General features: G+C 35.5%; 1 protein-coding gene across 1 annotated transcript in view; it reads left to right on the forward strand.

The window, feature by feature from the left end:
- The window catches only part of Wdr64 (WD repeat domain 64), a 136758-nt gene extending 113610 nt beyond the window's left edge, over positions 1-23148 (forward strand). The window contains exons 22-29 of the mRNA XM_047521396.1: positions 1631-1689; positions 4415-4524; positions 9035-9223; positions 14246-14351; positions 16443-16523; positions 17309-17422; positions 21948-22072; positions 23045-23148. Coding sequence (XP_047377352.1) covers positions 1631-1689; positions 4415-4524; positions 9035-9223; positions 14246-14351; positions 16443-16523; positions 17309-17422; positions 21948-22031 — 743 coding nt within the window. The 3' untranslated portion in view covers positions 22032-22072; positions 23045-23148. The remainder of the gene's footprint in view (positions 1-1630; positions 1690-4414; positions 4525-9034; positions 9224-14245; positions 14352-16442; positions 16524-17308; positions 17423-21947; positions 22073-23044) is intronic.
- The last annotated feature ends 468 nt before the right edge of the window (positions 23149-23616 follow it).

The following is a 23616-nucleotide window of genomic DNA, read 5'->3' on the forward strand; positions in this document are numbered from 1 at the left end:
GTTCCTGCTGTTCCACATCCTCACCAGCACGTGGTATTTTCTGTGTTCTGGATTTGGACCACTTTAATAGTTGTGTAGTGGCATCTCATTGTTGTTTTAATTTTCATTTCCCTGTTGATGTATGCTGTAGATCATCTTTTCATGTGCTTGGTGAGGTGCCTGTTCAGTTCTTTTGCCCATTTTTAAATTGGATTGTTCATTTCCTTATTGTTGAGTTTTAAGGGTTTTTTAAAACTAAGGAATCTTTTTCTCCCTGATAATTTCCATTGCCCTGAAGTCTTCTCAGTCTGAAATTAATGTATCTCTTCCTTCTTTCTTTTGATTAGTGTTACTGTGGTATATCTTTCTCCATCCTTTACTTTCAACCTATATGTGTCTATATTTAACAGGTGTTTTTATAGACACTGTCATTTAATTGTTGTTTTTAAACCATTTACATCTTGAGTACTGACATAGTTGGATTAATACCTACTGTATTTGTTATTGTTTTCAATTCGTTGCCTTGTTCTTTGTTTATCTTCCACTCATCTTCTGCCTTTTGTGGTTTTAAATGTTTTAAATGAGCATTTTGCATAATTTCATTTTCTCTCCTTTCTGAGCATATCAGTTACATTTCTTTTTCTTAAATATTTTTGGCAGTTGCCCTAGAATTTACAATGTCTATTTACAATTAATCCATGTTCATTTTCAAATAACACTATACCACTTCATGGGTAGTGCAAGTACTTTATAATACTGAAGTATTTCTAAGCCCTCCCTCCCTTAAATAATTAGTGTAAATTCTTCAATTATTTATAAGCTACAACCAACAAATACATTGTTGCTATTAGTATTTTGTAAAAACTAATATATAGTATCAATTAATAAGAAAAGCAAATTTTTATTTTACTTTCACTTATTCCTGGTCTAATGTTCTTATTACTTTCTATAGATTTGAGTTTCCAACCTATCTCATTTTTTTTTTCACTGAAAAACTTCAGTTTTTCATTTAATATTTATTGTAAGGCAGACATACTGGTAACACATTTCCTTAACTTTTGTGTGAGAAAGTGTTTCTTCTTTACTTTTGAAGGATAATTTCTCAGGATACAGAATTCTAGGTTGGTCCTTTTATTCCCTCAAGTATTTTGCTTCACTCTTTTCTTTGCTACCATTGTTTCTGAGAAGTTTGATGAAATTCTTATCTTCATGTTTTTATCACCTAACTTTTTTTGACTTTTTAATTTATCTTTCTTTACTTGCAATTTAAACATCATATGTCTAGTTATAGTTGCTTTTGCTTTTATATATCAATTTTTTTAACTTTCATTTGGATTACAGGATAAATATCTCTGTAACAGTTTTGACTCCATTTAGTAGTGGTATATTCATTCTCCTATCATCTACCCTGATCTCTAGAAGAAATTTGAGTAGATCAGACAACCTTATTGTCATTCTAATTTAGTAACAAAATAATAGCTTCATAGAAAAACTTAAATAAAATTTTTTCTTTCATATCTGGTTTCTCAGATTCTATTTTATTTATCAATATAAATGAATGCCTACATCAAAATGATTTGACTTTCTGCATAGTATTTATTGAGACAATGTGGTATCTGATTAAGGATTCCAATGTTTAAATTTTATACAGAAGGACATGTTATCCTTTGCAGTATTAGTTCCTTCCTGGATCCGCCTCATGATGAAAAGGTATGAAATTTAGTTTTCCACTTTCATAAATGAATTGGCAAATATTTATTGAGCATTTTTCTGGGTAAGACACTAAAAGAGATAGAATTACAAGACTCCCTACTTTCAAGGCACATATACTATTATAATTTAAGCTATAAAGAGAACAATGGCCTGCTGGTGAAAAGAGAGGATGAATAAGTGAGACTGGGGAAGAGTGAGTAAGCCAGTCACAGGTCACTTCGTATCTTCCTCATGTTTTAACTTATTTGTCAGTATCTATGCAGAAACTCAGAGTTTAAAAGGGTTCACATATAATCTACTCATCCCCAGTCAGGTTACTGATCTTGTATATTTTTATAAGATATTTCATAATTTTCCCTTGTAAGCCTAAGGCAGAACCATTATTTTCAAGCAATTTTTCTCTTCTCTAACGTAAATTTTCTTTATATTCGAGAAGATTTTAATTTATTTTGGAGTTAAAGCAATGTAAATGTCATCATTCTTATTTTATAAACACTCAAATATGTACTTCTTATGTGTATGTAAATATCTAATACAGCTACATATATTATAAAGACACAATATTAATTAAATTGCACCAAGGAAGGACTGTTTTTAGCAGAGTCTTATTTACCTTTAAGTTACAACTTCAAATCCAAAAGTTAAATAGTAGCTTAAATAGCAGTGTTTTATTTTTTAATCATACACATAGTAATACATGGATATTCAAAATGGGATTGGTTCCTTGCAGAGTATCTTAGAGTGGTTGTTGTTTCAACTATTAATCCATTTGATCAATGGGGTTTTCTTTTTGCTTCAAAAACTTCATTGAAGTTTTTATAAAGTTTGAGAATTCTGCTGTAGTAGGATAATCTCTACCTTGCAGAAGATAAATCAGAAAGACTTCCCCAGGATCACTTCAGCAGTTAAGGTGAAGTTAGGGCCAGGAACAGTTCTTGTTCACTAATTCAGTGATCCTTCTACCTGTAACATTTACTGCTGCCAAATGAAAATCAATAAGGTTCGAACATCTTATGAAATGCCAAGTTTCACTTGCAGTAACTACAAATTGCTTATAATCAAGACAGGCTACAAGTTGAATAAAAGTAAATTGTGTCCTTAAAAAGACTTTCTAATTATTTACTTCTATAAGTAATGATTATCAATATTGTGTGATTTCAAAGCATTATCACCAATTTAAAAGAAAAGATTTTATTTTAATAACTTATTTTAAATTCTCCCATGTTCAATCTCATTTCAGCCTTTTCTCTTCTTGCACAATGTGATTATGCAGTTTGTACATGGCTGCCTATTTTTAAATACACAACAGAACCTGTTTATAAAATGTCTCATCATTACATAGATAAACATATACCAATGTGTGAAATAAGACAGATCTAGCTATAGGTTACAATTGTAATGAAGACCTATAAATCACAGGTTAATATTGCTTTCTCCCAATATTACTATTAACAAGAAGATCTGTGTAATAAAGATATTCTAAAAGATAGGATAGTCAGACCTCTCCTACATACAGTTATATACATACACTTATGGGAAAGAAAGTCCTGGTTTCTAACTGCAGGTCATAATCCATTAAAGGGTCATAAAATAAACTTAGTGAGTTGCAACAGGATTTTTGTAAAAATGCAAGAAAGTGAAATGGTAGGCAGTAGAACAGATAATATCAGTTTACATTTTACATAGGTTAAGAATCCTGTGAAAATTGTTTCAGATACATGAATGCATATGTTTATTGCATTGTAAGGTAAATGTCTATATTACTATAGCTGTGGTCCATGTTTGAGAAACACTGGCCTTAGATGGCATTTAGAGAATGAAACTTTGAATGACCAGATACTCTTGTATAACTTTGAAACAACATGAAATAGGAGAATGCAGACTTTGCTCCAGTTCTCTAAGAAAAGCCAGAGAAAATTGAATCAGAAGGTCAAGAACTGTGCCTAACCCTTGTTAAGGTTTAAATGAATAGGAGGCTCATAGGAGAACTCTAAACTACTAAGACTGTGGTCACACAAATGTTCTTAAATAGATGACCCAGGAAGCAATATGGTCTTACTGTGGGTTCATCAATGATAGGGAACATACTCAAAAAAGTGTATTACTGCAGAGCGCATTCCCTAGTAACAATTCGATTCACATAATTTAGAAATGTCTTGAGGCTTATCAGGGGCTCCAAACTTGAGGGCAAATCTGAAGGGACATACCAGTGAAACCTCATGAATGTTTCTAAGAGAATGTGCTAGGCCCATTCTTTTTGTTAATCCTGTGTAGAATATACCTCCTACCACACACCCCAAATGAAGAACAAAGTAGCCAGTGCTTTCTCTGCATGGACTTTGCAAACAAAATTCTTTATTCCAGTCTTGCCTTTGACCTTCACCTCCCAGTTCTGTGCCATCTCATTCCTGATAATATTCTCTGCCACACCCTCTCCCAACACAGTTCTTTCATCTAGTCATCTATTGACCATCAGCTAAACGAATTGTGAATCCTCAATTCTATGATCAGTGGCTAAAGACATAAAATACTTCCTCTCCCAGGGGTATTTGCACTAAATAACTTTCTAATGTTGGGTATCTCCATAAGCAAGAGACCAGGGACTTAATCACCTAGTGCAGATGTCTATACCATCCACTCAAACATTGCTCTTTGAAAGGACGATTTTAAGATAATATTTCTTGACATATTCCAAGAGATATGCCTTGTCGTTGCTATCTAGAAATTCAGGCAGCTGCTCTCCTGGCGGGCTCATTCGTTAGAAATTGTTCAAGTGGTCTATGTGGAAGACAAGAAAGTGGTGCTTACCGCTTCCATCGATGGCTCAATAAGGTAAGCCAACATGATTTCTTACTGTGAATTCAGAGCTTCAAGTATGAGAAATAAAAGAATTTATGCTAATGTTGAAGTATTTGCCTAAAATAAAATCTTGGTAAACTGAATAGAAAAATAAATTAATAAAAAATGAAAAGTGACACAAAAGGGTTTTGAGAAGACTCACTGATTTGGAATTTTTTTCTATATCCAAGGAAATAAGATGTTATACTTATCTATATCAAAAAATAATAATAAATGTTTTTAATGCAACTTTTTTGTGGAATTATTTCAAAGAATTAAACAAGGGACAGGGTATGTGGCTCAGTGGTAGAGTACTTACCTGGAAAGCATGAGGCCCTGGGTTCAATTCCCAACATCACAAAAAAAAAATAAAAGAGAATTAAACAAAATAGGCAGCTCAGAGAGCCAGACTCACACCTAGAAAAGACCACAGAAGGAGACTTGGGATTAGAAGTTATAGAACAGTCATAGAAAGACCATCTAGCTGAGTGCAATGGTGTGCACTTGTAGTCCCAGCTACTTGAGAAGCAAGACAGGGGGACTGCTTGAGCTCAGGAGTTGTAGGCTGCCCTGGGCAACAGAGTAAGATCCCATCTCAAAAAATAAACAAGCCAAATGGGGGGAAAAAAAAAACTTAACAAACATATCATCTAATACTGAGAAAGTGAATGAACTAATTATTTCACTAACAATGTGATTGATTTAGCAAAACCTACTTGTTTTTAATTATCTAGAAAATGCATGCACATAAAACACTAAAAACATACACACATATTTAAGACAAAAAAGGGAAATATAACATTTCTAGAGACAAATTGGTGTTTATATTTTACTTTCATTTTTTGTGGTACTCAGGATTTAACCCAGGATGATCTACCCCTGAACTACATCCCCAGCACTTTTTAAGTTTATCTGGAGACAGGTCTTGCTCAGTTGTTGAGATCTGAGAACTTGAAATCCTCCTGCCTCAGCTTCCTGAGTCACTGGGATTTCAGACTTGCACCACTGTGCCCAGCTAGTCTACTTGAATTGTCTTAAAATCATGGTAATGAATTATGCTCTTTAAAAAAAATTGAAGTTAGATTAAGAGAAGTAGAGAATACAATTAAGAGAGGTAGAGAGGCTTCAAAGTGTATTTGAGAATTTAAATATATTACAAATGAACAGGAAGGAATGTTTTATGTTGCCCAAAGGCCCCTGAACCAGCAGACCCTAGCTGACTGTGGGCTTGAGACTCAGGGATTAGGCAGGGACAAGACCAAAGTGTCTAGTATGCTTTGCAAAAGACTCAGGTCTTTACCTTTCAATGGCCTCTGCAGAATTTTAGGCAGGGAGTAGTAACATGATCTGATTTATACTTCTAAAAGAAAATATGTGAGGAATGGATTGAGGGACTGCAAAAGTGGGAACAGGAGACCATTTAGAAATCCATGGTGAATATAGTGGCTTAGATTTGTGGCAACAGTGCTGGAAATAAGTGGTTTAAATACAAGAGTTGCCTCAGAGGTAAAATCAAGAAGATATGAACCTTACCTGAAAGAGGAGATGAATGATAAAGCACTTAGCACACACAGCTAGATGAATGATGGTGTCATCCATTAAGATGGTAGTCACTCAAATATTTAAAAGATGGAAGACAAAGAACTTTTAGAAATATTGAGTTCAAGGTCAATCTGGAGGCAAATACTTAGAGCTACTTCCTTTGTCAGAAAAAGAACCTCATTTTATTTAGGAAAGACTAAGAACATGAATTTGAATTATTGTAGATGTCTTTAACAACTCAGTTCCTTGGTTTCTGTTCTAATTTATTTTCAGCCACCCATAAGCAGATTGTTAATTAGAGATTGTATAACACACACACACACACACACACACACACACAATGTGTGTACACACCTCTGTTGTTGAGAGCATTCCCTGCTTGTCTTAGTCTGTTCAGGCCACTATAACATAGTACCTTAGACTGGTTAATTTACAAGTCACAGAAATCAGAAATTTATTGCGTATAGTTTGGAGACTGGAATATCTAGGATGGCAGCATCCACAGATTGTCAGGTGAGGGCTCATTCTCTGCTTCATAAATGGCATCTTCTGACCAAGTCCTTACATGGTGGAAGGGAGGAACAAGCTCCCGCAGGCCTCTTTTTTAAGGAAACTGCTCTATTCTGAATGTCCCCACCAAAACTCATGTTGATATATAATCCCTAAGATAAAGTTTGAGAGGGTAGAAAGAAACTGACTTGAGGTATTTGGAGGTGGGGAGCCAGGAGGTAATTAAGGTCAAATGAAGCAATAAGGTGGAGCCCTAATTCAATGAGATTGTGGTTTATAATAAGAGGGATGGTTTGTCTTGCCCTGTTATGCCCTGTGCCTTGTTGGGATACTGCAGAGAGTCTCCACTAGCAAGGTCACCTAACCATATGTGACCACCCAATCTTGAACTTCCCAGACTTCAGATCCATAAACAAAATAAACCTTTATTCCTTATGCATTACTCAATCTGTGGCATTCAGTTATAGCATCAAAAAATGAACTATGATAGGTATTAATCCTATTCACAAGGGTGGAGCCCTCATGACCTAAATACCTCCCACAGGCTCCATCTCAATACCACCACGATGAGGGTTAAGTTTTAACATAAGACTTTTAGGGACACAAGTATTCAGACCATAACACTAATAAACTAGCTATCCATGGCATGGAGAAATTTCTTTGATGATTCCTTTAAATGGAAATCTCCCTAGAAACTCAGTTCAAAGAGCCTTGCTTTATTAATAGCAATTTGAGACTACAGTTCTCTTCATAACTAAGCCACATGTTTTAGTTCATGTAAACTGCCACTTTCTAAATTGGAAGGGAATTTTAATATGCTAAGTTTTGTCAAAAAGATTTTGATTTTTAATAGGAAATAAACATAACTAAGGTTTACGTCTGGGATATAGAATAGGAACTTAGAGTAAAGGCAGAATTTCAGTGTGGTTCAAGTTTGCTAGGAGTCCACAAAGCAGGAAATAGGCTGAGGTAGGATCAGTTCCTTGGGAGAGCACCACATGAAGCAGGAAACACCAAGAAACAAGGAGACCAAAAGTTACTCAGTCTAAAGCAGACTAAATTTAGAGTTGTTCTGAAGTTAGTCCCTCAAACTTCTAACTTCTGTGTTTAAACCATTTTGACCCGTTATCACAGATGTGGCACACCTATAAAAACTTAAATTGAGCAACAAACATACCCCTTATGGTAATTTGAGCTAATTATTATGTATTTAGAGTTCTCTTCTTCTGATAAAAATAATAGGTGAATGATTAGAGCATTTGAATATACATATATATGATAATATATATATGTATTTGAATACATATGTTTCCACATACATATGAAAAAACACATGAAGGATATATAAGATTTAGACTATGATTTCCAACCTATTTTAAAGTACCTGTTTCATTTTTATTGGAATATTCACAGAATTGCCAAGTTGGGACTTACTGGGTTAAAGGACTATTCCATTTCCCTTTGGTAAATGCTCTGGCATGGCCATTAGTGCTGGGGAACTAAAATATGTAAGGGATGTAAAATGTTTGTGTAAGGTCCTCAGGACACTGTCACATGTAAGGAGTCCAGACTGATACCTCTGCTTCTGCTTTCCAAGTATCTACTCTTTGAGGGTAGAATACTACTTAGACTTCGTAGAATCTACTTACTTTTAGTTCCTTTAGCTTGTCTACTTCCTGAGTCATTGCAGCAGGGTATATGATTATTGTCTCTGTCATTTACTACTCTGAGGTTGAAATCAAGACATAAAAGGAAGATCTTTTTGATAATTGTTTTTCCGCAAGATATAAGGCACACATTCCACTAATGATATTTTATATCATTTTAAGTCATGTGGAGTAAATTGATACTGAAATAATGGGTATGGGTAAAAAACTACTTCTCTTGCTTTCCAATACCAGAATTCATGTATAAAAATTAGTATGATTTCTCCATGATAGAAGGAATTGTGGAAGGAGTTTGAGAGGAATTTGATATTGCTAAAAGCATTCCTACGTCTCTCCTCTCACTAGTTTGACGCTAATTTTATAAGTAGACAGCTGAGATAGCCCATTCTAAGGCCTAATTTGATGAAGAGACAGTCAATGTGGGTACTGATTAGCTTGAAGGGGCAGGGTCGTTTTGGGGGAAAACCTATTCTTTGTTTTCTAGATTTGATAAATGAGTATCACAAGTATAATTTCAAACTGAAAAGTATAATTTCCCCAAAAGGTTGTGGGTTAGAGTTCTAACTGATATAAATGTTTACATTAAGGACTGGGTATGTAGCTCAATGAGAGAGCACTTGCCTCGTGTGCCTGAGGGTTAGAATAAAAGTTGACACAGTAATCAGCCCCACAGTATTTAGTGGCAGAGACTTGGGCTTGAGTAGACCAGCATAACTATACAGGTGATCTATGAATGGAATCACTTCCCCTGATTCCATTTTCTCCCTTCTTTGGTCTTCTCTCAGGCTCTGGCATGCCCTCAATGGTCATTATTGTGGATATTTTGGACAGCGAAGAGTCTTTGAATTATCACAATCAAATGATTTCATTTTGCCTTGTGATGTTACTGAAGCTCCCATAGAAATAAAAGAAGAAAGTAAGTTGGCAGACAAGAAGAAAAAATATGAATATCCTCTAATATTTGATCGGGAAAGGTAAGATAGTTGGTTTTGTTGTTGTTATTTATTTATTAGTTCTTTAGATGAGAAGAAAAGAATTAAACTATTGAGATACTGTGACACTGCTGGACATGAAGAATTGAAAGGTGAAATGTCCAAAACTTTTCAATAATTTTGCAACCCAGTAGAAGGGAGAAATATGTGAACAGAAAACTCTAATTCCATGAAATAGTGCTTTTAGGAACACCCAATTCTTTGCGGGTGGGGTGGGGGCTGGAGATTGTATCTAGAGGTGCTTTACCACTGCACTACACCCCATCCCTATTTATTTTGCATTTTGAGATAGGGTCTCGGTAAGTTTATGAGGCCTTTGCTAAATTACCAAGACTGGTCTCAAATTTGAGATCCTCCTGCCCCAGCCTCCTAAGTGGCTGGGATTATAGGTGTGTTCCACTGCACCCAGCTAGGAACACCCAATTCTTAATAAACAGGATTTAACTGAAGACCAAACAAACAATTGCCTAAGGAAAGGCACCAAATAATAAGAAACTATGCTATAATCTTTTAAGCTTAGCGTCTAGTGGGTATGTGGGAAGACAGGAGATAAAGCTAGAAAAGTCTATAGGGAAAATGGACTTTTTATGGGTCAGTTTAAAATTTTTAAGCTTTATAGTATTTACTGTAACAGAATACACAACAGGAAAAGCAAGTGTGAACAAAGAAGAGAGTTTGGTTTGGAACATCCAGGTGCTTGTGGTGCATCCAGGTGGAGGTATTTATTGAGCACCTAGGTAGATCTGTTTATCCTCCTAAAAGAGATCAAAACTATAGACACAGATTTGGAGTCATTAGCAAAGTAATATTTTCAGTGTGGATAAGTCACAAAGGTCTTGTGTATTGAATGAGAAAAGCAGAAAACTATGGGATAAATTTTTTAAAAGTCTCTAAAGAGCAGACCAAGGAAGAGACACTAGTGAAAACCTTGAGAAGGAACAGTTATGATGTTAAAAGGAAAAACACAAGTAAGCAGTATAGTAGAAATCAAGGAAAGAGGAAGTATTCTGTGAAGAGGTAGAGAAGGGCCTATTTACGAAATAGTAAATGCTTGGTGTGGCATGAAAAGGTCACTGATGATTCTGGAGAGGGTAATTTCAGTAGAGTGGTGAAAATCACATAGCAATGGTTGAGAAATAAAAAGGAGATATGAGAAGGTAATGTAGAGTACTTTCAGAATTTTTATTGTATAAATTTATGGGGTACAATGTCAAAATTAAGACACTTGTACATTGTGTAATGATCTAATCAGGGTATTAATTTTTCTCTCTCCTTAAACTTCTTTCTGTTTGTTTTTGGAAATATCTTTATTTTGACTTTATTCTTTTTTTTATTCATATTGAATGGCTAATTTTATTTTATTTTATTTATTTTTTGTATCTTTTTTTGTAAACAAATGGGATACATTTTGATTCTCTGTACATGGAGTAAAGTTTTAACTTTATTTTTTCACTAACTTTTTTTTGACAGTGATAAATATTTTTTTAATTATTTTTTTTTATTTTTACAGACTTCATTTGGATTCATTGTACACAAATGGGGTACATCTTTTCATTTCTGTGGTTGGGCAGGATGTAGATTCATACCATTCGTGTAATCATACATGTACATAGGGCCAGATATTAAAAAAATTTTCTTTTCATATATGTATATAGGGTAATAATGTCTATCTCAATCTACCATCCTTCCCATCCCCCCACCCCTCCCCTAACTCCCCTTGTACAATCCAAAGTTCCTTCATTCTCCCCTACCCACCCCCAACTATGAATCAGCATTCACTTATTAGAGAAAACATTCTGCCTTTTGTTATTTGGGATTGCCTTATTTTACTTAGCCTGATCTTCTCCAGTTCCATCCTTTTACCTGCAAATGCCATAATTTTATTCTTCTGTATGGCTATATTCCATTGTGTATATGTACCACATTTTCTTTATCCATTCATCTATTTAAGGGTACCTAGGTTGGTTCCATAGTTTAGTTATTGTTGAGTTGAGCTGCTATAAACATTGATGTGGCTGCATCACTGTAGTATGCTGATTTTAAGTCCTTTGGGGTATAAACTGAGGAGTGGGATAGTGGGTCAAGTGGTGGTTCCATTCCTGGTGGTTCCATTCCAAGTTTTCTTAGAAATCTCCATACTGCTTTCCAAAGTGGTTGTACCAATCTGCAGTCCCACCAATATTGTCTAAGAGTGTACCACATCCTCACCAATACTTATTATTGCTTGTATTCTTGATAATTGCTCTTCTGACTGGAGTGAGATGAAATCTTAGAGCAGTTTTGATTTGCATTTCTCTAATTGCTAGAGATGATGAACATTTTTTCATGTTTCTTGATCAATTGTATTTCTTCTTCTTTGAAGTGTCTGTTCAGTTCCTTAACCCATTTATTGATTGGATTATTTGGGGGAGTTCTTTATATATCTTGGAGACTGGTGCTCTATCTGAGGTGCATGTGGCAAAGATTTTTTCCCATTCTGTAGGCTCTCTCTTCAAATTATTGACTGTTTCCTTTGCTGAGAAGGTTTTTAGTTTGAAGTTTTTTTTATTAACACATAAATAATTGTACTTATTTATATGGGATAGTGTGATATTTAAATACATGTACAAAATATGTACCAATCAAATCTGGATAATAACTGTTTCCATCTCCTTATCATTGCTTTGTGTTTGGAGTCTTCAAGGTTATTGTGAAAAATGAAAGTTGATCAGAATATATAATAGTGATAACTAGAGGGTGAGAAGAAGGGGAAAGCTGTATAAGAAATACCCCAAAAAACATAAACTAAACTAAACTACACTAAAATACCCAGTTGCTGTGGATTACTTTTTAAAGAAGGCAATAACACTAGGGCTGAAGAACAGTTTGTTTCACAAGTCTGCTTATTTGTGGGGAGGCTCGAGTATGGTTAAAGGTGTAAAAGAGTGAAAACGGTACTCCAGCAAAGAATAGAAGGTAAGCAAGCTGTTTTGCACTTTTACAAATTTCAGTCCTCATTTGGGCTACAGTTGAGGAAAGCAGGCCTGGCTAGACTGGAGATAATCCTGCACAAAGAGCCAAGGAGGATGATTTCCAAATAGGAAGTAGGGTTGCAGGGCATGTCAAAAAAAAGCCCTGAAGGGGAATTCTAAATTGAGTCAAACCTGGGGAGAACCAATTCCATTATCTAGTACAGAGAGTGGTAGAAAGGCCATAAATAGGAATGGAAGCTAAGAATCAGAAACTACAAAGAAATCAGATAAAAATTCAAACAATCTGGGAACAATTAAGAAGGGTGCCAGGTGACTGTCAAATCCCATTGTAGTGTTCAAGACTTGCCTTGACTGGCCCATAAGGAACACTGGCTAAAATGTAAGAGGTAGTGGAGCCCCACTGAGCAGAGTTGATTAGCTCATTTTGGGGGCAATAGCTTAGTCTTGAACATCCACATATTTCAGTACATTAAACAATGTATTCTTGTTGGGGGCTGTACCAGCCAGAACGGCGCCTGATCACATCGGCAGTGAGGAGGTTAATTGACATAAGCACACTCAGGTGATTTATCACTGGCCGGTTTCAGTTAAGTCCACGTGCACAACGCGTGCACAGGTGTTCCTGAGTGTGCCTGCTCTGGCCTGCTCGTTTTAACCCTTGCCGTGATAGGGCAGCTGGCTCCTCGTCCGATAGCAACTGGCGTGGCCCCACCCTCCACCTCCTGGAGGGAATATAAGCGGGCAGTGGGTGGGGGTGTGAGAGTAAGAGCACTGGCAAGCAGAGTAAGAGCAGCAGCAAGCAGAAAGAAGCGGAGTAGAAGCCACTAACAGAAAGGAAGAAGAAAAGGCAGCAAGCAGATACAAGCAGCTCGCAGTGAGAAGCAGCAGGCAGCGGGGGAAGGCAGATCACAGAGCGGAGAATTGAGAACACACCTCTAGATCACAGATAGGTAGATCGCAGTACGCGGGACACATCACTAAAGCACCTTAGGTAGACGCACCCTTACTTCACAGGATGCAGGACTCACCTTTAAGAAGAAGCAGCAGAACTAAGAAGAAATAGATCAGATCTCTGATAAGCGTAGAAGCCTCTCTTTCTCTAAAACTTTCTCTCTAAGCAAAGTCTCTCTTCCTGATAAGCAAAGTTTCTCTTCCTCTAAGCAAAGCCTATCTTTCTCTCAAAGTCTCTCTTCCTCTATAAATTAGTGAATATAGAAAAAATAGTTTATTTCCAGGCCCCTCCGATAAATACCTGCACAATTGTTGCCGTGGTCGGCAACATATTCTAATATGTGAATTTGGGTCTTCTTCACTATACACTGAGTTCTTTGAGCATAGGATCCTTGTTTTTTAAATCCCTAGTTCTTTTCTCAGAACCAGTACCCAGCAGGAGCTCAAAAGATATTTGGGGAACAAATAAAGAATGACTAATGGAAAACATCACAATCAAGGGCATAGATGTAAATGGTAGATAAAGAAGTACAAAAAGGTACAGTGTATTTGGGTAGCTAAATATGGGATATGTGTGTTCAAAATGTTATTACTAAATAATTTTGCTTGCCTGTAGCAAAATTGACCTTGTCTGTAGAATAACTCCATCTCAGGACATATTATTTATTGTCTTTTAAAAATGTGTTTTAATGCTTAGCTGTAATTTCTAAATGTCTACATAAGTTAGTTTTAATTCTGGGGAACTTTCAGATCACACAGAACTCAAGCACTTGATTTCCACAAGAGGTTTCCCAGCCCTGCTATGCAGGTTTTCTTCTTCTTCTCCCCATGACTATTAATGAATTTAATTACATGGAATGTTCAGGCAGAAAAGAAATCACAGTGGTTTCCCTAGAGGGAAATCTGGAAAGCTAAATGGAATAAGAATCAGGTGCTGATATAGCATCATTAGGACTGGTGACACGAAAACCAGGGAATTTGGGGACCAAAGAGGAAAGACATGATCAGTATTTGTTTAGTTGACAGGACATAAAAGGTATTGGTATGAAGTTAACTTTCTTTTTTGTATTTTTGTATGCAGATGGAGAAAAATGAGCTCAATGTCATTACTTTTCAAACGCACACCTCCCAAGGCCTTTGAAGTGGAACAGGATTTTAAGTTTTTCAAGTCTCTTTCTTCTCCAAAGGTAGCTAAAACAAAACAAAACCCAGAAAACTTTAACTTAAAATGATTAATATCCAGAATTTATAAAAACCTAAAAATTAATGAGGAAAAAAACAGTCCTATTAAAAATGGTTGAAAACTTGAATAAATACTTCACAAAAGAAAAAAAATCCAATAAACATGAAAATATGCTCATTCTCATTCGTAAACATGGAAGTGCACATCAATAATATTATGGGATACCACTTAGACCTACCAGGTTGGCAAAAATAAAAAAGTCTGATGATAATCATGGTAATCAGAGCATTAATCTGCTGGTGTTGATGGTGTTAACTGATAAAAGCCCATTGAAGAACAATGTGGCATTGTTAAATGTGGTAAAGTTGAAAATAGTCATACCCTTTTAAATATATTCCCAGGAAAATCTTGAAATGTGCTTGGGAGACAGGAATAAGTACTGCTCAGAGCAGTACTGTGTACCTGAAAGCAACAGCATAATGGGCAAATTAGTTATAGCATATTTGTAAATCATAATACGATATAGCAGTGAAAGTAAATGTACTCACACTCACCTCCATGGATGAGTGAAACACTACTGAATGAGCAAAGTTTTATATGAATATTTACATAATGATTCAGTTTATGTAAAAAGAAAAGAAAGGGCAAAACTAAAATCTATTGGTTTGGAAAAAGCATATTAGGTGCCAAGCATGGTGGCACATACCCGTGATCCCATTCTCTCAGGAGGTTGAGGCAGGAGAATCAAAAGTTTGAGGCCAACCTCAGCAACTTAGTGAAACCCTAAGTAACTATGTGAGACCCTGTCTCAGAATAAAAAGTAAAAAGGGCTGGGGATGTGACTCAGTGGTTAAGCACCTCTGGTTTCAATCTCCAGTATGCCCCCCTTCCCCAAAAAAACATATAAGGTAAAATTATATGAATAAAGGCAAGTCAATCAAATGCATAAAATTCAAGATAATCATCAATGTTTGAAAAGCAGATCAGGAAGGAGGTCAGGAAACTATAGTCTAAAGACTTCAAAGTTGTGGGTATAATTCCAATTTGTAAAGCAGACCAGTGGGTTCATTATATCATTATTCTTTTACACTATCTACTTCATATTTAATAAATATTTAATACTTTTCAAATTTTTTTTCCAAAACCCTACCTTTCTGTTCAAGTAGGACTCAAGATTTTTTTTTCCATGAAGATAGGGTGCTAGGTAGAACAGGCACAGGATATGGAATCCAATAGACTTAAGTATGATTTTAGATAAATTATTTTATTTCTTTTCTTTTTGAAAACCCCTCAAAGTTGTGTGAAGATTCAGAAAATGGACCAGGAACATTTTAAATTCTCAATAAACATGAGTTCTACTTTCCCCCAAGATCCGGAGCTCTCCAGTCTTTCTCTTTGTGTCGTATGATATGTTCAGTTAGCATGTTCTACATTGACATACAATTATTTATATCCTTATCCTTACTTCCCCCCTCTACCACTAACTCATAAGCTCTTTATGGGCATAGCAGGTAACAGATGCTCAGTTCTGTGGAATAGGATTGAAATAGTGCAATCTAAAAATAGAGGTAATATTCATTCAACACAGAAATAAATATTTTTTTAAAAAAATAGTTAACAACTGAGACATTAAAAAAATTTGGGGAAATCTTTAAAAGGGCTTATAGAGTCCTTGAAACAGTTGAATGCCTCAAATATTATAAGCCTTGCCATCTTCTTACCTCAATTAAAATAAAAAAGGTTCAATACTAAATTTGAGTTGAAAGACATTTCTCTTAGGATTCTCTACTTATCATCAGCAATCTTGTTTTGCCCATTTCTTTTCATTTTCAGTTATGTAATATGAATCTACTCACTTCTGTCAATTTCCTTTTGTCTTATTGTTACTACTAATAATAATATAATGGTACAAATCTTACATTTGATAACACCTGACTATCTATATGATCTCCTTTAATTCTTGCAATTTGTCAGCAAGGAAAGATCTTGCTAAGATCATGCAGCTAGTAAGTGAAGGAGTCAGGATTTGAACCAGGTATTTTGCTCCTAATGGAATGTGCTCTTTTCACAAAACATTCATTCCTTTGTTTTACAGATTCACAGACATGCCTTGGAAGGTTTCATGACTGAGAACAGAGAGGCAGGGATTGTTTTTGGTTCTCTGCCTATATACAGGGTGAGTTGTGATATTTTCTAGGGCTGGAGAAGTAACAAAACAATATAAAAGCTGACTTCTTATTCTATCCTATCAAGCAAGGTTGAGGAAACACCCAAACCCACTGATTAACAGCTGGAGTCCAATCCCAGAAGGTTTGAGTTTTATGTGTCAACAGCTTGAAGCACTTGTCTCTACCATTCCACATAGCAGCTATTTTAAATTTTACCCTCATAACTCTTCATCATCCACAGGATGAAATACAGACTATGATCCAGTCTTTGCCAGACTCATGTGACCTCATTTTCATCATACTTTCCCTGTGCTCGAGCAATGCCAAATAACTTTCCGTGCATTAAGCATCACTGATCTATCACCCCTATCACACTGTGCCTATGCTGTCCTCCAAGATTCGCTCAATCCTTGTTTCCTTTCAAATCCCTACTTTCACGTCTCTACCCCAGATTACCCGTGAACTAATTAATGAACCTGAGAAATAATAAACCAGGGACCAAATATTTCAACTTAATATCAACTTATATCTTAAATGCTATTTATCTCTTCCAAGGATATATTCATAAGTTAACAGATGATGCTAATAGTAAAAGATTAAGGGCTGGGGAGTGCTTGCCTCGCAAGCACAAGGCCCTGAGTTCGATCCCCTGTACCACACAAAAAAAAAAAAAAAGATTAAAAGTTGGCAACTGGGATGGGGTGTGGTTGAAGTGTGTCACTCCCCACTCCTGAATTCACATTAGGGAAGTTACCACGTTAAGTATGTCTGACTCTTTGTTTGTGGCTTACAGGTACCAAGCCCTACTAGTTTAAGATTTCTTCCACTCATTGGTTCAGAAGCACAAAAGGAATTACCAGATGGCACATCAGGAAAGAAGAAGGGAGTTCACGTTCAACATGAAAAAGTAAGTTAGCACTAACTCCACAGTTGATTCTAATTTTACAGTTTATCCCCTCTGTTTGGTTTTTAATTATTTAATTATTTTTCTGTTCCTAGAAACATTCTGGGTCTAAAATCATTTCCTTTCATACTCTTTTTCTGAATATTGCAGATGTATGTGTCTTAGATCAGTGCAGTGGAAATCATGAAGTTTTTGGATAGATAGGACAAAAATCAAATAGAACCTGGGAGCCTGAGTGAATGAAGCTTTGCTTGTGCTTCACAACTGAAAAAAATCATGTAGTTGTTTTAGAAGTTATGCAATTTGATATAACAGTCAAACACTGCATGTCCATCATAGATTCATTTTATTTATTTTTATTTTTTGCAGTGCTGGGAAAGGAACCCAGGGCCTTATGCATGCAAGTGCTCTACCACTGAGCTATACCCCAGCCCCATCCTCACTTCTTAATCTTATTGCACCTGCAGGATGGCGCCATGGCGCCAGTCAGCTTCTGACTATCCAGCAAGAAATTTTCCCATGTATTAATAGGAATAACATACAGTGCTTCACAGTTTACAGTGTATCTTTATATATGATTCTTTAAATTTTCACAATAAGTACAAAGAAAATGTTAGATCCATCTTAGAGCTGGGGAAGAAAACAGGATCCTAAAGCAAAATCAAGTGACTTGCCAAATATCACCTGCTAATTAAATGATAAACTGAGGTTTTTCACTCTGAATTTCATGCTCATTTTTAGTACATTATAATGGTCCAAACAAATCAAACCTTATTGCTTATCCACTAGTTCTAAAAACTTGCTTGGGTCTGACTTAACCTGTGGTGATTTATATATAGTGATTAAATTATATCAAATGCTAAGAGGAAGATTGAGCACATGGTAATTTTTATAAGGCCCCTTTCCATGAAATCAGATTAAAAACAGAAAGAAAATGGTTTTTATTATTCGCACCTAATTCAATAACAGATAACAAACAGAATGACAACAACACAATAGTTTTTAAAAGCTGTTAAAGCTTACATTTTTAAATAAAATTAATTAATATGGAAAATTTTACCATAATTTTGTTAGCTTGTGTACTTAATGAGAATAGGAGGGCTTCCTAGTAATTATTAATTCTGCCAATTATTCAAGTGAAAACTTTCAGCAATAGAAGGGTTTTCTGTAAAAATAATACTATTTACTTATAATTGTTTTAAGTAATTGATGAAACACCATCATATAAATAATCCAAAACTAAAAAAAAAATTTTTTTAAAACATTATTTGTACTGGTTGTGTACCCAATTAATCAGGAAGCTGAGGCAAGAGTATTGCACATTCCAAGTGAGCCTAGGCAATTTATGAGACCCTATCTCAAAATATAATTAGAAAAGTAAAAAGATCGGCTGTAGCTCAGTGGTAGAGCACTTGCCTATCCTGTGCAAGGTCATGGGTTCAATCCATAGAACTGAAAACAAAGCAGAACAAAATAGTTCTGGCTTAAATGAAGAAAAGAGTTAAGCATGGTCAGTGTGTTGAAATTAGTTTACAAAATGAACTTAAAATTAAACTTGTTTTCAGAAAATTGTGTACTTAGAAGAGAACAACAAAATCTGAAAACCAAAACAGATTAAAGTCACCACTGTTGATTTTCTGCTGCTTTAGAAAGTCAAACAGCCTAAGTATGAAAATGGTAAATGAAATCCAATCAATAAATAAACACCAAATGCCCAGTCTCATAAAAAACATTTCTAGGAAGGTGAGCATAAAGTACCCTCCGAAGGTTTAGGTTCAAGATTTCAATTTAGTGAAATAAACATTTGTGGAATACCCTGAAAATTCCATCCTGTGCTTGGCAGTGTTCCAGTCACCTGGAATCTGTTTGCAGATCAGGGATCTCACAGCACAAAGTGGAGAATGTGCTCTGAGAAGAGTCCAATAACAGACATCCTAATCGCTTTTGCCTTACTATTTTAAAAGAGAAATGCTGACTCCAAGTATGACTGCTTAAATGGTTTATAAATCTCCTGCAAATTAAATTACAAATTACAAAATACTAACTATAGTATAGGAAAACAAATCAGAACACATCTTATATTCCTTTTCAAAAAGTTTAAATGTGGGAATGAAGAAGAGTGTGAACTTTGTGAAGTGCAACCTGTTTCCAAAATTGTAGAAACATATCCAATAATAGAAAAATTATCTAAGTGGAAAATGGTATATATTATAGCATACTCCATAGTTTTTCCAAACAATATATAATGACAGAGAAATTCTCACGATTTTATTTTTGGCGAAAAATTATAATTCAGTAATATTGTCAATTGGCTAATAATTTTTTTCAAATTAGTGTGCCAGGTACCATACTGTGCACTTGACACATAGTTTTTCACATAATCTTTGCAACAACCCTTTGAAGTAGTTACAACTATCACACTCAGTTCACAGTTAGGAAAACTGAAGCACAGAGCATAAGTAATTTATCTAAGATCTCAAAGAACCCAGTAATTGAGCTGGGATTTAAACCCAGAAGTTTAACTCCAGAGCCTGGATATTTAAATATAATACAATACAATTCAGAGATAGATGAGCTGCTAGTCTCTCCTGATCGGAATAATCTCCTGAGAGTGTACAAATAATGAACATTAAGAATCCCTTCCCATCACTCTCTATTGCCTCCCACAGCTCGATTTTTCTCCGTTGCTCTCATGATTTATTTTTTCCCCTAAAGGCATTTTTCCATAGCATCTTTTTTTTTCTTAAAAAATCATTCATTTTCTTCTCTCACTGGAATGAAAAATCCATAAAGGCAGAAACTTTGTCTTACTTATTCTGTCTTGTAACTTCAATGTCTGGAATAGACTTGACACATAAGAGACACTGAAAAAAGTTGCTGAATATAATAATGAGTTTTTATTACCCCCAAATTCCTAACAACAGGAATTCCCACATTCCCATCACTCGGAATATATACATTAGGATCTTCAAAAGTCCAAACTCTAAAAAATTCCAATATTCTTTAGAGGTAACATTCTAATCCTCTTGTCTGTTATTAACAAAATGAGCTACTGGGAACAGGAGCAAGAATGCATTTGGGAAAGAAGGAGGGGTCAGGCACTAGAAATGTATGAAATATCACCTGCATCCCTCCAGGTCTCTAAGGCTAACTGGTGGAAGGTATGTACTAACTGCCTGGCAGTTCAGGGAAAGCTTGCCGTATTGTTTATTTTCTCTCATACTATTTTCCCTGTGAAAATCAAGAGTTGCCTTGAGCTGGAGTTGGTGGCACCCGCCTATCATCCCAGTGACTCCAAAAACTGAGGCAGGAGGATCTCAAGTTGGAGGCCAGCCTCAACCACTCAGCAAAGCCCTCAGTAACTTAGCGAGATCCTGTCACAAAATAAAAAGGCCTGGGGATGTGGTTCAGTGGCAGAGAGCATCTGGGTTCAATTTCCAGGGAGAGGGGAGGTGGGAGTCGGGGGATACAGAGATGCCAGGACTTCATAAACCTGAATCAAGGTTCTCAGTGAACTATTATGTATAATTAAGGACCTGTGTCCTTTACTGAAAGGAAATTTGTGTATCAAAACACTTTTCAGACCAAATGTTTTCTGTTCTAGCAAATCTACTTCTAGGAATTAAGTCTGAAGAAATTGTAGCAGACATATGTTTAATTAATAAACTTTATTTTAAAAAATAAAAAGAAAAGAAATAAAAAAAAAATAGAAAGACCCATGCAGCTTGGGAAGTTCCTTCAGTTGGACTTGGTAGATTGATCTAGGGAACTAAACTTCCTACCTTGTCTCTGGAGCAAGAAGAGCAGGCACATGACCTACTAGTGACTAAGCCTAAAGAATCTTTGTGTGATTGAATCTGGACCTTAGTGGTTTACTGTTTTTGTCTTGTCTTACACTGTGCCTCTTTTTTTTTTTTTTTTTTTTCTGTCCTCTTCTTTACAATAAATCATAAAATCAAATTGATGTGTGTTGCAAAATTATATAACCAAGCTCATCAATATTTCCATATGGTGTCGATATATGGTATCCATTGTAAATACTGGTTGGACATTACTGAGAAAATTAGATATTTCTTAATATAAACTAAATGAATTTAAAAGAATTTAAAGTTTTATCTTTTTTTCTTCCAAAAATATCCAGTTCAAAACAAACTCATTTTTCTCATTTGACTGATCATCACTTCGTTTTATTTTCTTATCGATCAGTGGAATCTGATGTTACTAATATTAATTATTAATTAGTTAAGTTTGTTTTGTTTTGAACCAACCCTTTCTGTGTTTCTCAGCTGAGCCCTAGAGTGGAAAACTGCCCAGTTAAAGTAGCTCTAAAACTTCTGCCCTTCTACTATACCCCTGTTCCACTTCCTACTTTTAGCATTCTTTTGCTGGCGACACACTGGAATGTGAAGTAAATAACTTTTTTTCCCCCCAGGAGGATTAAAATCTTTCTGTAGTGATGAAACTTTACTTTGGAAAACCGTTTGTCATGTAATGCCAGTTACTAAATAATATGCCCTTTATTTCACAGGGATCACGAAGGAGAAGTTTGAAAAGAAATTTAGTCCCACAAATCAATCTGGCTTCTTCCTTCTTCCCAGTCATGCCCAAATAAAGAGGAAATTCAGAATTGGCTGCTGCACATGAAATGACAAGGTCTGGATGGTACTCTGGTCTTTATTTCAGGATGAGAATGAAAGTCCACCAGAGAGTTACTGGTCTCTGGATCCTCAGACCATCTTGTTGCTGAAGATTGCTTTGGGAACTTTGGTGACCTCAGCTCCAAGTACCAAGCAAGCAACAAGCAGCCAGTTTATCAATGTCTTTCACACATTGAAATCCATTTAAGGAATAGGAGTTGCTTTCTGTTTAGTATTAGCAAAATAAGACATTTGGAAACAAATGGAAGCAATAGCATAGGCAGATCTAAAATAATATAGTTATCAATGACTAGCTTTACACCTCCTACCATTATGCACTATAGTCAATAATGAGAATTATTATCAGAATGTATGCAGGCAGAGGCAAATGGTATATCATGTTATAAGGTATATGAAGAAAATTATTATTAAAAGTAAAAATGTGACAATCAGGCCTCTAGGTATTTGTCTCCTTCATTTAGAAAAATGTTATCTGATAGAAAATATTCAGCTTCTTAGGTAAAGACAAATTATTTACATTTATTTTGGAAATGAGTACAGGTAAAGAGAACTTAAATGATATCTAAACTTGCTGGGGTTCATCTTTTATTATTTTCTCTTATTAATTGATTTTGGTATTTGGACAAAATCATCAATGTTATCAGTTGGCATGAATAGTAAAAAGGAAAACATCTATATTTATCAGTAATGAATCAGAACAAAAGTACGAACAAAGTGTCAGAATTGAAGCCTGAGAATTAGCTGATCTCTTCAGGAAAAGATTTTGAGAGCTAAGTAATAAAAGTAGACTAATAGTTTGCTTTCCCCAATGCACCAGACCACTTGTGGTCTCTTTGTAATTTCAAGTTTCTATTTTATAACAGGTTTTATAATTCTTAAAATCCCAACATGTTTGGAAAACTAAGGAAATTTGTTATTCACATAAATTGTACATTTATATACTTTTTTTTATGTTTGTGAACTGAAGTTCTCTGAAGAAGTCACATCTATGTTGAAGAGCCTGCAGACTGTGTGACCTTGTCTGACCGGAACATCAAGATTATGGAGAGAAGGGATGTTGCAGATCAAGAGCCAAAGTTATCTTGGGTTATCTTTGGTCCCTTCTGGTACCATTTACTATCAACCTCTGTATCTGACCTAGCATGGTATGACTACTAGATTAAACTCTTAGAATATATAGCTGAGCTTGACAGACCTCTAGTCTCCATCAACTCTAAAGCTGATTCCAATAACACCTGAAACTCGTGGAAGAGATTGCCTGCCTTGCTCTAGCTTGTCCCTGAGGCTCCCACCAATGTTACAGGTAAGTGCATTGATTTATGAATTTCTTTTGTTATATGACTATAAAATTTCATGTAAGCTCTTCCATGGTAGAACATAGCATTCAGGGAAACTTGCATTTATGTTACTGGGCGATAGTCACTCTTATTAGACTCAGCATAAACTATTTTTGCTGGATGTGGTGACCCACTCCTGTAGTCTCAATGACTCTAGAGGTGGAGGCAAGAGGATCACAAGTTCGAGGCCAACATAGGCAAC

Source organism: Sciurus carolinensis, chromosome 12 (genome assembly GCF_902686445.1).
Source record: "Sciurus carolinensis chromosome 12, mSciCar1.2, whole genome shotgun sequence".
In the NCBI taxonomy this organism is placed as follows: domain Eukaryota; kingdom Metazoa; phylum Chordata; class Mammalia; order Rodentia; family Sciuridae; genus Sciurus; species Sciurus carolinensis.